Source organism: Oryctolagus cuniculus, chromosome 12 (assembly GCF_964237555.1).
Source record: "Oryctolagus cuniculus chromosome 12, mOryCun1.1, whole genome shotgun sequence".
NCBI classification, from domain to species: domain Eukaryota; kingdom Metazoa; phylum Chordata; class Mammalia; order Lagomorpha; family Leporidae; genus Oryctolagus; species Oryctolagus cuniculus.
The window spans coordinates 55260362-55277023 of record NC_091443.1 but is presented as its reverse complement, the minus strand read 5'-3'; the positions used below and the strand labels follow the sequence as shown (position 1 = coordinate 55277023).

The 16662-nt window shown below is 38.9% G+C and overlaps 1 protein-coding gene and 1 pseudogene across 4 annotated transcripts in view; one reads left to right on the top strand and one right to left on the bottom strand.

The window, feature by feature from the left end:
• Window positions 1–16260, bottom strand: part of LOC100338259 (olfactory receptor 4K3) — a 65722-nt gene extending 49462 nt beyond the window's left edge. For 2 of the 4 annotated variants that reach the window (XM_051822567.2, XM_051822564.2), the window contains exon 1: window positions 16121–16260. In XM_051822567.2, the coding sequence (XP_051678527.1) occupies window positions 16121–16171 (51 nt within the window). In that variant the 5' untranslated portion in view covers window positions 16172–16260. Of the gene's footprint in view, window positions 1–2816; window positions 5559–16120 lie in introns of those variants that run through there. The other 2 variants (XM_051822568.2, XR_007910460.2) reach the window with 2 other exon arrangements.
• On the top strand, window positions 1777–2759 carry LOC100339507 (olfactory receptor 4F15-like; annotated as a pseudogene).
• Window positions 16261–16662: the final 402 nt, after the last annotated feature.

Below are 16662 nucleotides of genomic sequence, written 5' to 3'. Positions count from 1 at the left end.
CTATAAACTTGCCTCTTAATACTGCTTTTCCTGTAATCCTAGGTTTTCATATGTTGTATTGTCATCTTCATTTGTTTCCCAAAAGTTTTTTATTTCTTTTTTGATTTATTCAATGACCCACAGTTTATTCAGGAGCATGTTGTTAGTCTCCATGTATTTTCATATGTTCTAGAGATTCCTGAGTTGTTTATTTACAGCTTCATTGCATTGTGGTACAAGAAGATGCATGGTATGATTTTAATTTTTTTTTTTAATTTGCTGAGAGTTGCTTTATGGCCTAGCATGTGGTCAATCATAGAGAAAAATCCATGCACTACTGAGAAGATGTGTATTCTGCAACTGTAGGATGAAAAGTTCTGTAGATATGTTAGGTCCATTTGGTCAATAATGTCAATTAACTCTGCTGTTTACTTGTCGATTTTCTTTCTGGTTGATGTGTCCATTGCTGAAATTGGGGTATGAAGTCCCCCATTACTATTGTATTTGAATCTATGTCTCCCTTTAGATTCATTAGCATTTCTTTTAAATAGCTAGGTACCCTGTAATTAGGTGCGTTTATGTTTATGATAGTTATATCTTCCTGTTGAATTGGCCCCTTAATCATACATAGTGCCTTTCTTTGTTTCATTTAACAGTTTTTATTTTAAAGTCCATTTTATCTGATATTAGGATGGCTTCACAGCTCATTTTGTTTTCTGTTGGCATGGACTACCTTTTTCCATCCTTTGACTTTTAGTCTGTGTGCTAAATCTTTGTTGTTGAGTTATGTTTCTTGCAGGCAGCAAATAGATGGGTTTTGTTTTTTAATCCATTCAGCCAGTCTGTGTCTTTTAACTGGAGAGCTGAAGCTATTTATAATCAAGGTGACTATTGATAAGTACAGCTTTGCCCTGCCATTTTTCCAAATATATCTGAGGTGACACACTAGGTTTGGCATGGTAAATCTCCTCTTTTTTTCTAATCAGAAGGGAGATTTATTCTGCTCAGCTGAGCTCCTCTCCTCAAAGGTGACCAGGGCCTGAGTGCTAGCTCCAGTGGGTGTAACATTCATTCACTCTGTCCAAAGGACCACAAAAAGGATCTGTTCTGTCTTCAGTGTAAGCTCAAGCTCCTCAGCAATGCCCCTTACCAAGTAACCAGGAAGCCCTGAGTGTGTGGAGTCCCCCTCGGTGACTTCCCAAAGTCCCAGCCACACTGTTAGTCTTTCCACCCAGCCTCAGTTTTTTTCTTTTTTTATAGTTCTGGCACACAAGCCTCCCACAGTCATGAGCACTCAGCCCCTGTTAGCTCTCCCTACCAGAGTCAGGAGTTTCCACTCGGCTGAATGCTGGACATGGACACAAGCTGGCACAGCTGTTATGTATGTCCAAAATGGCGCCCACTCTACAGCTTGTTACAGGTCACCACTGTAAGGTGACTGAGAAGTGAGAAATGTGTCTCTCCTTTTTTTCCCTCTAGTTGGTTAGGTACACTATCCCCCTCGGGGCTCTAGGCTGGATTCCCTCTAGGATCTTCCTGCAGCTCTATTGCCAGTGGCTTGGGCTGCTGCAGCCTGGTCTCATCTCACTCTCCCATGCTGATATGGAAGCTCTCGGCTGCTGGAGTCTTGAGCCTGGGCAACTACGCCCTCCATGTAGGTCCACTGTGTCCCTCTAATTTGCATAGAATTTTCTCTGCTGTTTTCTCCCTAAATCTTCCCTGACACTGCACTCTTTCCACTTTTTTTAAGCTATCCTCTCCTAGACCAGAGCAGTAAGCTTCCTCCCTGCTCCACCATCTTGGAACCTTAAATACCTTTGGTGCATTGCTTTATAATTGTTTGTCATTGTTTATTTAAGGTAATAGAAACAAAGCCAATGAATAAAACAAGTTATTCTCTCAAATCTGAATTTGTGTTCCTGGGGCTTTCTACCTACAGACAAGTTCAGCATTTCCTTCTGGCCTTCTCTACGTTGTTTTATATAATAATTGTCCTTGGGAACCTGCTTATTGTCTTTCAGTGATATTTAATGCTCATTTACACCCCCCAATGTACTTCCTTTTGGGAAATCTTTCATTCATTAATTTCTGCCTTTCTACCTTGCAGTTCCTAAAATGATTTCTGACCTTTAGTTTGCCAGGTTTGTGTCAGCCAGATATTTGCCCTTCATGTCCCAGGTGGATCTGAGATGGTGCTGCTCATAGCCACGGCCTTAGACAGATATGTGGCCATATGTAAGCCCCTCCATTGTGAACCCACGGATGTGCAATTTGCTTCTGTCTGGTGCCTGGGTTATTGGTCTCAATTCACTCAGTGGCCCAGTTAGCTTTTGTTGTTCATTCGTCATTTCGTAGTCCTAATGAGACAGTTTTTACTGTGATTTTCCCTGGTTTACCAAGCTTGCCTATACAGACCCAGACAGAATGGAGTTAATGGTTACTGCAAACAGTGGGTTCATTTCCATGGGCATCTTCTTCTTACTGGTTATCTTTTATGTCTTCATCCTGTCTACTGTGTGGGAACATTCTTCATGTGGTTTGTCCAAGGCCCTCTCAGCTCTTTCAGCTCACATCACTGTAGTGGAGTTGTTCTTTGGACCATTCATTTTTATTTATAGTGGCTATTTCCCACAGTTCCAGTGGATAATTTTCTTGCCATATTGGACTTTATGATTACACCCATCCTGTATCCTGCCATTTATACCTTGAGGAACAAAGACATGAAGATGGCAATGAGGAGACTGGGTAGACAAGTCCTGAGTTTGAGGAACATCTCCTAAATAGCTTAAAAGAGCAAAGTTTTTTGTTGTGTTCTTTAGACTCTTCAAATGCTGAAATCATACAAAAATATGGGTATTACCTGAAATATACTCAAAGTGTTTAATGTATATACCATCATATTGGGTCAAAAAATGTAATCTCTTGCAAATACAGGGGTGGGGAGCAGACAATATGGATAGTTTTATTCCAATTCTATACTAATTTATTTTATTACATATTTCATTTCTCATTGTGGAAAATTTTTATGTACCTTGAGACTTGCAAATAGAGAAAGCAAATATTTTTGTGAGGCCTATATTTTAGTAAATCATAGGCAACCTTGAAAAGTTTATAAAACACAATTATAATACTATAGTCCTAGAACAACTAATAGATGTTCCAACATTTATTTATGGACTGGATGACTTTCTCATAAATATATTAGCTTTCATAACATTTATTCCTTTGAAATAAAATAGCCACACAGTACATGTAGAATACTTTTTATGCTTATTAATCTTTTTTTAAAATGGTTTTGGTTCATTCTTTATAAATGATAGTCTGTTCTTAATTTAAATATTTATTTAAACATCTGTAATATATAAAATAGATGATTACTTATGAGTTTACATTGAATTATCACATTAACTCTATTTAAAAAGTTATTTTACTATTTATTTTTAGTCCTAAAAATTTTTCACAGAAAGGTAATGAGAAAAGGTAAATTACAGCTTTGGTAGTATGGCTTCAGATATAAGATCATCGAGATTTCAATTAATTCAATTAGAGGTAATATATTCAGCTTTTGAAGGACTTTGAAATATGAACATATTACTTCCCTTCACATTAAATGCATAATATGAATAATTTAACTTATATATTGTCTGACAATCAAACAGTATGAAGAGGAGAAAAGTTTAAAGCTGGAGGAAGAAGGAACAGTGTTGGAGAAATTAGGTAAACAAAAAATCAGTAAAGAAATGAAACAAAAGGAAAGGACAATTAGAGTGTTTCAAAAACAGCTAAAAGATATGAAGTTGAGGAAATAAAATTCTCTCTAGATTGCGATTATGATTATTATTCAGCTTTATTCTGCATAAGATGGGGAATGCTTAATGATTGAATTTGTGGTTATCTCTCCAGAGAAGTTAGTCAGAATGTTAACCAAATGAAAAACTAATTCATCCATTTGTAAAGATAAAGAAAGGAATGTTCAATCCACTGGCTTATTATTAAAAATTAGAGAAGACCTTTTTGACATGATGTGATTAAAGAAACGCTTAGCCTACAGAAAATATCAAAATATGATTGCAGATGTTTTTAAAGTAGCAGAACCAATATTAATAGGTACCACTAATATGTTATTTTTTTTTTCACAGGCAGAGTGGACAGTGAGAGAGAGAGAGACAGAGAGAAAGGTCTTCCTTTGCTGTTGGTTTACCCTCCAATGGCCGCCGTGGCCAGCGCGCTGCGACCGTCACAACGCGCTGATCTGAAGCCAGGAGCCAGGTGCTTCTCTGGGACTAGAACTGGGGGTGCCGGTACTGCATGCGGATGACTAGACTAGTGAGCTGCAGCTCCGGCAGCTATGTTATTATGCACTACTATATTATTAATTTCAAATCATCTTTGAGCATAACCAAGTTTTTAATGATAGAGATTGGTAAAGCTTTCCAGACAGAAATCATTTTGCATTTAATGATCAGTAAACTGGTGGAACTGAACAGAATCGACGGAGACCTTTCATCTGGAGATACCCGATTTCCATTTGTGAATACGGGAGTACTCCCCAGTGCAGAGTACACAAGTCAGTGTGGTTAATTTAGAAGGTTATAGTGAACATTTTGATAATGTGAGAACCTGAACTACGCATTGAAATTAATATACTAACACCACAGTCTCTTCACTGCATTTTTAATCTCCTTGTTTCTTAGAGTGTAAATGGCTGGATTTAGGAGAGGTGTTATAACTGCATAGAGTACAGCAAGGAACTTGTCCACCCAGGTGATGTTCACGGGCCACAGATAGATGAAGATACAGGGTCCAAAGAACAATACCACCACCATAATGTGGGCAGTGCAGGTGGAGAGAGCTTTGGATGCCCCATCCTTAGATTGAAGTTTGACAGTAAAAAGAATATGAGAGTAAGAGATCAGTAACAGAATGAAGCAGATGGTTGCCAATACCCCACTGTTGGCATTTATCAATATTTCTAGAATATAGGTGTCCATGCAGGCTAGCTTGATCACCAGTGGGATATCACAGAAAAAGCTATCTAATTCTCTTGGTCCACAGAAGGGAAGCTTGAGAATAATAAGTAGTTGGCTTATTGAATGAACAAAGCCAATAACCCATGATGTAATTACTAACCCAATGCACATATGTCTGCTCATGATGCTGGAGTAATGCAGAGGCTTACAGATGGCCACATAGCGATCATACGCCATTGACACAAGCAGTACCATCTCACCCCCTCCAAAGAAGTGTCCAAAAAAAAGCTGACACATGCAGTCTCCAAAGGAGATTGTCTTGTTTTCCTTGAGAAAGTCTGTGATCATTTTAGGAGTGGTGACTGAGGAAAAGCAGAAGTCGAAGAAGGAGAGATTGGCCAACAAAAAGTACATTGGAGAATGGAGATGAAGGTCAATGGTGACTATGATCATAATGGAGATATTTCCTAAAATGGTGGTCAAATAAAGTGTAGAAAATATCACAAGGAGGAAGGCCTGGAGCTCCCATGATTCACAAAGCCCAAGAATAATGAATTCTGACACCACAGACTGGTTTGTTTCTTCCATTTGTTTCGGTTCTAAATTCACCTGAAGCAAAACACAAGTCAGTAGATTTTCTAAACAAACAAACAGTACAAAAATTAACAGGATTTCTTAAACATTATTAATGAAAGAGAATACCAGTATAATCATGATCCAAACAAAGTTTAGACTTCTCTTGTAAAGTTTAACATTCACACATTCTATGGCCCAGAAATTGCGCTCTCACTTATATCCCAAGATAAATTCATATATATATGCATATGAATATACATACATACACAGATAGGGAAAAATTTATAATAATTTTCATTAACAAAATCCTATAATAATTTGTTTTTGTTCTAAAACAAAAGAATTACACCCACATAAAATGATAGAGATGATACAGAATTGCCTTAGTAAAGTGTAATAATGAAAGAAAAATGTTCATATGGTTCATTTTTGTCAGGTGTAAAGTAATAGAAGAATTACTTTGCGAAAACTTGTATAGGTGATGGAGTGCAAAGAGAAGATGAACAATATCAATAACCTCAAGTAAAGGGAGGACTGCAGTAGGCCTGAGGATGAGCACATAAGCATATGAGCACCCTCTAAGTTGTTTAGCTTTGTATTTGTATGGCATCAACATATTTTCATAGATATAATCTTACTACAGAATAATACAAGAACAAACAAAATAGACCTGAAAAAATGATGAAATCAGACTACAAATCAAGAGTTATGGTCAATTCAATACCGTGGACCTGAGATAAAAGACCATTTTGCTTAAAAGATACCTTTTGGGGCTGGCACTATGGCACAGCGGGTTAATGCCCTGGCATGAAGCGCTGGCATCCCATATAGGCACCAGTTCAAGACCCAGCTGCTCCACTTCCGATCCAGCTCTCTGCTATTTTCGGGAAAGCAGTAAAAGATGGCCTAAGTCCTTGGGTCCCTGCACCTGCATGGGAGACCCAGAAGAAGCTCCTGGCTCCTGGCTTTGGATTGGTACAGCTCCAGCCGTTGTGGCCAACTGGGAAGCGAACCATTGAATGGAAGACCTCTCGCTCTCCCTCTCTCTTTCTCTCTCTGCCTCTCCTCTCTCTGTAACTCTGACTTTCAAATAAATGAATAAGTAAATGTTTAAAAAATAAAATAAAAAAGGGACATTTTTAGAGGACTATATGGTATAAAAACAGTTCCAATATTTAAATTAAAGATGTTAGGTGTGGGCATTTGGCACAGTGGTTACACACTGCATGGGATGCATACATCCCATAGTGGAGTGACTGGGTGTGAATCCCGGCTCTGATTCTGATTCTAGCTTCCTGCTAATGTACATCTTGGAGGCAGCAGATGATTGCTCAGATAGTAGGGTTCCTGCCACCCACATGAGAGACCTAGATTGTATTCTTGATTCCTGGCTTTGGCCTGGTCCAGCTCTCTGTTTCAGGTATTTAGGGAGTGAGGCAGCAGATGGGAAATCTGTCTGTTTTTGTCTTTAAAATGAATAAAAATGAATTTTAACAATATTAGAATATATTTAGCACATTATTGAAGGTCAATAATTATTTCATTAATGAATTTACATATATAGTAAAAAATTAAGTAGGAGTATTAACACAAGTTTTAAAAGAAATGACATAGTAAACTAATTATAGTAAGAGGAACCAGTTAAAAAGAAGGTGACTGGGGCTGGCACTGTGGCGTACTATGTTAAGCCTCTACATTTTTTGAGTCCTAGCTGCTCTACTTTTGATCCAGCTCGTTGCTAATGCTCCTGGGAAAGCAGCGGAAGATGGCCCAGGTCCTTGGGCCTCTGCACCCACATGGGAGACCTGAAAGAAGCTCCTGGCTCCTGCCTTATCCTGGCCCAGCCCTGGCTGTTGGCCATTTGGGAAGTGAACCAGTAGATGGAAGGCTTTTCTCTGTCCCTCTCTCTGCCTGTAACTCTACCTCTCAATTAAATAAATAAAATCTTTAAAAACAAATTAAAAAAACCAAGATGAATTCTGAGAAAATATCTAGAAATCTCTGCATGTATTAAAATGAACTAAAGTCTGTGACAGAAATTGAGAAGATGGACTGAGCATCAAGTTACTTGGGAAAAAGATTTTAATGTTAGGAATGAGAAGCCCATTGCTACCGCTGACTCTTGAAACACATTTGCAGAATTCTAATCACAAATTTACTCAAATTAGGTTCCGGAATGAATGCTTGTTTAGAAAAGAACTAAAATTGTTTGAGAATGAATGTGATTTCTACAAATCGTGAAAAAATAATAAATACTTTTGAGAATACCTGTGCTATGAAAAGATAATTGACATAAGAATAAACAAATGACCAAATAAGTGTATGAAACATACTCTATGTATCTATAGTAATTCTTACTATTGTCTTTGACAGTAAGTGCTCGAAGTTTTCTCCTTAAATTGTTTGGGCTGACACTGACATGTAAAGTTGAAATATCATTGATGTTCAAGTACAACAGTGTGTTCAGATACCAAATTAGAAAGTATTATATGTAGCAGGGGACTTTATTCTTGTCAAATAAATAAGAGTTCAGATGAAAACCTGATAGACTCTAGATGCTGTAAATTATGCCAAAATAATAAAATCTTATCCCTGATCTGGTGCTGAGCGCAGCAGGTGGAGCCACCGTCTGCAGTGCTGGCATCCCATATGGGTGCTAGTTAGAGACCCAGCTGCTCCACTTCCGATCCAGCTCTCAGCTATGGCCTGGGGAAGCAGTAGAGGATGGTCCAAGTCCTCGGGCCCCTGCACCCACGTGGGAGACCTGGAGGAAGCTCCCGGCTCCTGGCTTCAGGTCAGCTAAGCTTCAGCCATTGTGGCCAATTGGGGTGTGAACCAGCAGATGGAAGACTTTTTTCTCTCTCTGACTCTCTCTCTCTGTAACTCTACCTCTCAAATAAATTAGTTAATTAAAAAAATTATTCCTGCCTTCTCACCTTATTACTTTGTTTAAAGTTGCATTATTTCAGTTCAATTACAGCAGAGAAATTTTACTACAAAATAATTCATATTGAGAGCAATATAAATAATATAGTTACAATTAATTTTAGGCATATCTTATGTAGGCATGATAAATATTCAGACTCCAAGAGTATATATGAAATCAGATAACTTAAAGCTTCATTCATGAGCATAAGGATACACTCCAAATCACTCCTCATATTATTAACTTTGTGGTTTGTAGTTTCTTGGTTTTTAATCCACTTTCTTTCTTTTTTTTTTTTTATCTTTTATTTAATGAATATAAATTTCCAAAGTACGACTCATGGGTTACAATGGCTTCCCCTCCCATACCGTCCCTCCCACCAACAACCCTCCCCTTTCCCACTCCCTCTCCCCTTCCATTCACATCAAGATTCATTTTCGATTATCTTAATATACAGAAGATCAGCTTAGTATACCTTAAGTAAGTATTTCAACAGTTTGCTCCCACACAGAAACATAAAGTGAAAAATAATAGATGATTTTTTTTAAATGATGATGAAATCAGATCAGACCTATTGTCATGTTTAATCCCAGTGAGAGTCAAGTTGGGAATTGAAAATTTCTTTCTTTTTTTTTTTTTTTTTTTTTTTTTACAGAAGATCAGTTTAGTGTACATTAAGTAAAGATTTGAGTCGTTTGCACCCCCATAGAAACACAAAGTGAAATATACTGTTTGAGTACTCGTTATAGCATTAAGCCTCAGTGTACAGCACGTTAAGGACAGAGATCCTACATGAGGAGTAAGTGCACAGTGACTCCTGTTGTTGACTTTACCAATTGACACTCCTGTTTATGGCATCAGTAATCTCCCTATGCACCAGTTATGAGTTTCCAAGGCTATGGAAGCCCCTTGAGTTCTCCGACTCTTATCTTGTTTAGACACGGTCATAGTCAAAGTGGAGGTTCTCTCCTCCCTTCAGAGAAAGGCACCTCCCTCTTTGAAGACCTGTTCTTTCCACTGGGATCTCACTCACAGAGATCTTTTTGCCAGAGTGTCTTGGCTTTCCATGCCTGAAATACTCTCATGGGCTTTTCAGCCAGATCCGAGTGCCTTTAGGGCTGATTCTGAGGCCAGAGTGCTATTTAGGACATCCGCCATTCTATGAGTCTGCTGAGTATCTCACTTCCCATGTTGGATCACTCTCCCCTTTATTTATTCTATCGGTTGGTGTTAGCAGATACTAGACTTGTTTATGTGCTCCCTTTGACTCTTAGTCCTTTCATTATGATCAATTGTGAACTGAAATTGATCACTTGGAGTAGTGAGATGGCATTGGCACATGCCACCTTGATGGGATTGAATTGGAATCCCCTGGTATGTTTCCAACTCTACCAATTGGGGCAAGTCAGCCCGAGCATGTCCCAAATTATACATCTCTTCCCTCTCTTATTCCCACTCTTATGTTTAACAGGGATCACATTTCAGTTAATTTTCAACACTTAAGAATAACTGTGTGATAATTACAGAATTAAACCAGTCATATTAAGTAGAACAGACAAAAAAAAAATACTATGAGGGATAATGTATTAAGTTGTCCATTAGCAGTCAGAGCTATGCTGATCAAGTCACCATTTCTCATAGTGTCCATTTCACTTCAGGAGGTTTCCTTTTTGGTGTTGAGTCAGTTGTCACCGATCAGGGAGAACATATGGTATTTGTCCCTTTGGGACTGGCTTACTTCACTCAGCATGATGTGTTCCAGATTCCTCCATTTTGTTGCAAATGACTGGATTTCGTTGTTTCTTACTGCGGTATAGTACTCTAAAGAATACATATCCCATAATTTCTTTATCCAGTCTACCGTTGATGGGCATTTAGGTTGGTTCCAGGTCTTGGCTATTGTGAATTGTGCTGCAATAAACATTAGGGTGCAGACCGCTTTTTTGTTTATCAATTTAAACTCCTTTGGGTAAATTCCAAGGAGTGGGATGGCTGGGTCGAATGGTAGGGTTATATTCAGGTTTCTGAGGAATCTCCAGACTGATTTCCATAGTGGCTTGACCAGTTTGCATTCCCACCAACAGTGGGTTAGTGTCCCTTTTTCCCCACATCCTCGCCAGCATCTGTTGTTGGTAGATTTCTGTATGTGAGCCATTCTAACCGGGGTGAGGTGAAACCTCATTGTGGTTTTGATTTGCATTTCCCTGATTGCTAGTGACCTTGAACATTTTTTCATGTGCCTGTTGGCCATTTGGATTTCCTCTTTTGAAAAATGTCTATTGAAGTCCTTGGCCCATCTCTTAAGTGGGTTGTTGGTTTTGTTTTTGTGGAGTTTCTTGATCTCTTTGTAGATTCTGGTTATTAACCCTTTATCTGTTGCATAGTTTGCAAATATTTTTTCCCATTCTGTCGGTTGTCTCTTCACTCTCCTGACTGTTTCTTTTGCAGTACAGAAACTTCTCAATTTGATGCAATCCCAATAGTTGATTTTGGCTTTGACTGTCTGTGCCTCCCGGGTCTTTTCCAGAAATTCTTTGCCTGTGCCAATATCTTGAAGAGTTTCTCCAATGTTCTCTAATAACTTGATGGTGTCAGGACGCAGATTTAGGTCTTTAATCCATGTTGAGTGGATTTTTGTGTAAGGTGTAAGGCAAGGGTCTTGCTTCATGATTCTGCACGTGGAAATCCAGTTTTCCCAGCACCATTTATTGAATAGACTGTCCTTGCTCCAGGAATTAGTTTTGGATCCTTGATCAAATATAAGTTGGCTGTAGATGTTTGGGTTGATTTCTGGTGTTTCAATTCTGTTCCATTGGTCTATCCATCTGTTTCTGTACCAGTACCATGCTGTTTTGATAACAACTGCCCTGTAGTATGTCCTGAAATCTGGTATTGTGATGCCTCCGGCTTTGTTTTTGTTGTACAAGATTGCTTTAGCTATTCGAGGTCTCTTGTGCCTCCATATGAATTTCAGCATCATTTTTTCTAGATCTGCGAAGAATGTCTTTGGTATCTTGATTGGTATTGCATTGAATCTATAAATTGCTTTTGGGAGAATGGACATTTTGATGATGTTGATTCTTCCAATCCATGAGCATGGAAGATTTTTCCATTTTTTGGTATCCTCTTCTATTTCTTTCTTTAAGGTTTTGTAATTTTCATCGTAGAGATCTTTAATGTCCTTGGTTAAGTTTATTCCAAGGTATTTGATTGTTTTTGTAGCTTTTGTGAATGGGATTGACCTTAGCAGCTCTTTCTCAGTCATGGCATTGCTTGTGTATACAAAGGCTGTTGATTTTTGTGCATTGATTTTATATCCTGCCACTTTGCCAAACTCCTCTATGAGTTCCAATAGTCTCTTAGTAGAGTTCTTTGGATCCTCTAAGTACAGAATCATATCGTCTGCAAAGAGGGATAGTTTGACTTCTTCCTTCTTGATTTGTATTCCTTTGATTTCTTTTTCTTGTCTGATGGCTCTGGCTAAAACTTCCAGAACTATGTTAAATAGCAGTGGTGAGAGTGGGCATCCCTGCCTGGTGCCAGATTTCAGTGGAAATGCTTCCAACTTTTCCCCATTCAATAGGATGCTGGCTGTGGGTTTTTTATAAATTGCTTTGATTATATTGAGGATTGTTCCTTCTATACCCAATTTGCTTAGAGTTTTCATCATGAAAGGGTGTTGAATTTTATCAAATGCTTTCTCTGCATCAATTGAGATAATCATATGGTTTTTCTTCTGCAGTCTGTTAATGTGGTGAATCACATTGATTGATTTGCGAATGTTGAACCATCCCTGCATACCAGGGATGAATCCCACTTGGTCTGGGTGGATGATTTTCCTGATGTGTTGTTGTATTCTATTGGCCAGAATTTTATTGAGGATTTTTGCGTCTATGTTCATCAGGGATATTGGTCTGTAATTTTCTTTCAGTGCTGCATCTTTCTCTGGCTTAGGGATTAAGGTGATGCTGGCTTCATAGAAAGAATTTGGGAGGATTCCCTCTTTTTCGATCGTTCTGAATAGTTTGAGAAGAAATGGGATTAGTTCTTCTTTAAATGTCTGGTAGAATTCAGCGGTGAATCCATCTGGTCCTGGGCTTTTCTTTGTTGGGAGGGCCTTTATTACTGTTTCAATTTCTGTTTCAGTTATGGGTCTATTTAGGTTTTCGATGTCTTCATGGTTCAATTTAGGTAGGTTGCATGTGTCCAGGAATCTATCCATTTCTGATAGGTTTTCCTGTTTGCTGGCGTACAGGTCCTTGTAGTAATTTCTGATGATTCTTTTTATTTCTATGGTGTCTGTTGTTATGTTTCCTTTTTCATCTCTGATTTTATTGATTTGGGTCTTTTCTCTTCTTTTTTTAGTTAGTTGGGCCAATGGGGTGTCAATTTTGTTTATTTTTTCAAAAAACCAGCTTCTCGCTTGGCTGATTTTTTGTAATGTTTTTTTGGATTCAATCCTATTAATTTCTTCTCTGGTTTTAATTATTTCTCTTCTCCTACTAGATTTGGGTTTGGTTTGCTGCAGTTTTTCTAGGTCCTTGAGGTGCGCTGAAAGCTCATTTATTTGGTACCTTTCCAATTTCTTGGTATAGGCACCTATTGCTATAAATTTGCCTCTCAATACTGCTTTTGCTGTATCCCATAAGTTTTGATATGTTGTGTTGTTGTCTTCATTTACTTCCAGAAAGTTTTTGATTTCTCTTTTGATTTCTTGAATGACCCAGTGTTCATTCAGGAGCATGTTGTTCAGTCTCCATGTGTTTGCATACTTTCTGGGGTTTCCTGAGTTGCTAATTTCCAGCTTCATCCCGCTGTGGTCTGAGAAGCTGCATGGTATGATTCTAATTCTTTTAAATTTGCTGAGACTTGCTTTATGGCCTAGTATGTGGTCAATCCTAGAGAAGGTTCCATGCGCTGCTGAGAAGAATGTGAAGTCTGTAGATGTAGGGTTGAAAGTTCTGTATATATCTGTTAGATCCATTTGGGCTATAGTGTCATTTAAATCTGCTGTTTCCTTGTTGATCTTCTGTCCGGATGATCTGTCTCTTTCTGAGAGTGGAGTATTGAAGTCCCCCAGTACTATTGTATTGGAATCTAAATCTCCCTTTAAGTCCCTTAACATATCTTTTAAATAGACCGGTGCCCTGTAATTAGGTGCATATACATTTATAATAGTTACATCTTCCTGTTGAATTGAACCCTTAATCATTATATAGTGTCCCTCTTTGTCTCTCTTAACAGTTTTTGTATTAAAGTTTATTTTGTCTGATATTAATATGGCTACACCTGCTTTTTTTTGGTTTCTGTTGGCATGGAATATCTTTTTCCAACCTTTCACTTTCAGTCTGCATGCCTCTTTGTTAGAGAGATGTGTTTCTTGTAGGCAACAAATAGTTGGGTTGTGTTCTGTGAGCCAGTCAGCTAAACGGTGTCTTTTAACTGAAGAATTCAGACCATTAATGTTCAATGTGACTATTGATACGTAGTGACTTTGCCCTGCCATTTTCCCGGAAATATTTTCTAGTATATGCTTTGAGCTTCCCATGCTCTTTTACTGGTAGGTGTTCTTCCTTTCCCTTCTTTCATATTGATGGCCGTGTTTCTGTGTTTCTGAGTGTAGCACATCTTTAAGTATCTTTTGCAGGGCCGGACGAGTGGCCACAAAGTCTTTCAATTTCTGTTTGCTATGAAAGGTCTTTATTTCACCTTCATTCACAAATGAGAGCTTGGCAGGTTATAATATTCTGGGCTGGCAATTTTTCTCTCTTAGCACCTGTGCTATGTCTCGCCATTCCCTCCTAGCTTGTAGGGTTTCTGATGAGAAGTCAGCTGTGAGTCTGATTGGAGATCCTCTGAGAGTAATCTGACGTTTCTCTCTTGCACATTTTAGGATCTTTTCTTTATGTTTCACTGTGGTAAGTTTAATTACCACGTGTCGTGGTGAGGATCTCTTTGGGTCATGTTTATTGGGGGTTCTATGAGCTTCCTGTACTAGGATATCTCTGTCCTTCTCCAAACCTGGAAAGTTCTCTGCTAGTATCTCACTAAAAAGGCCTTCCAATCCTTTCTCTCTCTCCATGCCTTCAGGAACTCCTAGAACTCGAATGTTGGTTTTTTTGATAGTATCCTGTAGATTCCCAACAATATTTTTTAGGTTTCTAATTTCCTCTTCTTTTCTTTGGTTTGACTGTATGTTTTCCTGTGCTCTATCTTCTAAGTCTGATATTCTCTCTTCTGCTTCACCCATTCTGTTTTTAAGGCTTTCTAATGTGTTTGTCATTTGATCTATTGAGCTCTTCATTTCATTTTGATTTCTCTTCACTATAACACTTTCCTGTTCTACTAGTTTCTGAGTTTCATTTTGACTCTTCCTTAAAATTTCGTTTTCACGAGAGAGATTTTCAATCTTGTCCATTAAGGATTTCTGTAGTTCAAGGATTTGCTTTTGAAAACTTCTAAATGTTCTTATCATAAATTTTTTGAAATCCGTATCTTGCATTTCTTCTATCTCATCATCTTCATACTCTTGGCTTGGGGTGTTTTGCTTATTTGGAGGCAGCATAGTGTCCTCGTTGATCTTGCTCCCTCTATTTCTGTGTTTGTTACTCGGCATAGTTAATTCTTCTTGCGTCACTGTGCGTTTTTTTTTTTCTTTTCTTTTTTTTTTTTTTTTATTTATACTGTGTCCGTGTTAAGTGGACTGCCTGCTGTTGGAGGAGCCTTGGAGGCTTGAGATGGGTGCGGCCTGAGAGCTCTGCCTGGTTCTTCCAGGTTAAGGGTGTGCAAAGGTGACACCCTCAGGTTATGCGTGGTAAATCTCTCTCTTTTTATTTATTTATTTATTTTATTTATTCAGGGGGTAAGTAACACCACAGGGCACGGCTGTGCAGAATTGATGGTATTTAGCTTCCAGTCTTTGGCTCCTCTGGACTCCCACTGGGTTGCCTAGGCTACTGAATTGTAGTGACTCAGTTCCTTAGCTCTCCCCCATTGATATGTAAATCCAGAGCGCAGGCCTGCTCTTTGTCTCTTGGGAATTCTAGACTTGCAGCCTTGTAACCTTTGCAAGGTTAGGGGGAAGAGAAACCCCGAAGCTTTTTTTTTTCCTTCTTTCCGGCAGTGAGTTTGCTGCACTTTCCGGCCCCCCTCTAGATTCTGACCCCCGTTTCCCCACCAATGTCTCGGGTTATTGAGCTCACCTCCCCTTCCAGCGCCGATGTGTGGAGCGTCCCAAGTCTCCCCGCTGTTGTCTGTGTGGCATGCACTCCCCTTGGAGCACTGGGGCTTCTGCGGCTCCGTCCCGCGACTTGGCTTCTGCGCGGTGGGCGACCTTGTTCTCCCAGTAGGTCCTCCGATTCATGATTCCCTTGCAATTTTTTCCTGGTTCTTTTTTCTGCGGCTACCGTAACTCCCCTTTTATTAAACTAAATTTTCCCGGACTATCGGTGCGCGCCCTCACTATTCCGCCATCTTGGCTCCGCCCAAGGAACTTTAATCCACTTTCAATTCAACAACTATATTTTGGACCTGTGATTCTAACTCAGCACTGTGCTATTCTCTATAGGGTAATAGAAGTGAAATACAGGATTTTATATGTTAATAAGTTTAAATAATTTTAAATTAAAAAAATCATTGGAAATTACAAAAATAAAAAAGCAACACTCACCAAAGAGAGTAACAATTTGGGAAAGGAATGAGACATAGAGACCAGTCTCATGTTTCATTTGTGAGCTGCTGACTTCAAGATCAGTTGAAAACCAAGTCTCTGCGTTTGGTCTCTCTGGATATCTCCCATGTGGTAGGAACTTTCGCTTACACTGTGTAATTTAGTCTTCATAATAACTTCATGAAGTGGTCTCATTGTGAGGTGGCCTCTCAGGGTAACCCGTTAGGAGTCTCGGAGCTGAGAAGTAGCATGACTAAGACTGGGCTAGATCCCAGCACTCTCTCTTCCTGTCCTTCTATCAGCCTGCATCTCCTTCAGTTCCAAGAGCATAATTCCATTTCCATGGTAACCATGGATTTTTAAAGCTTTGGGGAGTTTTTGCCCCTTATGTTTTATTTGGTTTCTTGCTGCTCTTAATGATAATCAAATTTCTCCTATTCAGAAATTTCTGTCCATTACAGTCACATATCAGTGCCTAAAACAGTCCCTTTACGCGGGAACACCAGATTCTGGATTTGTGAGAACAATTCTTCCTCAGCTGA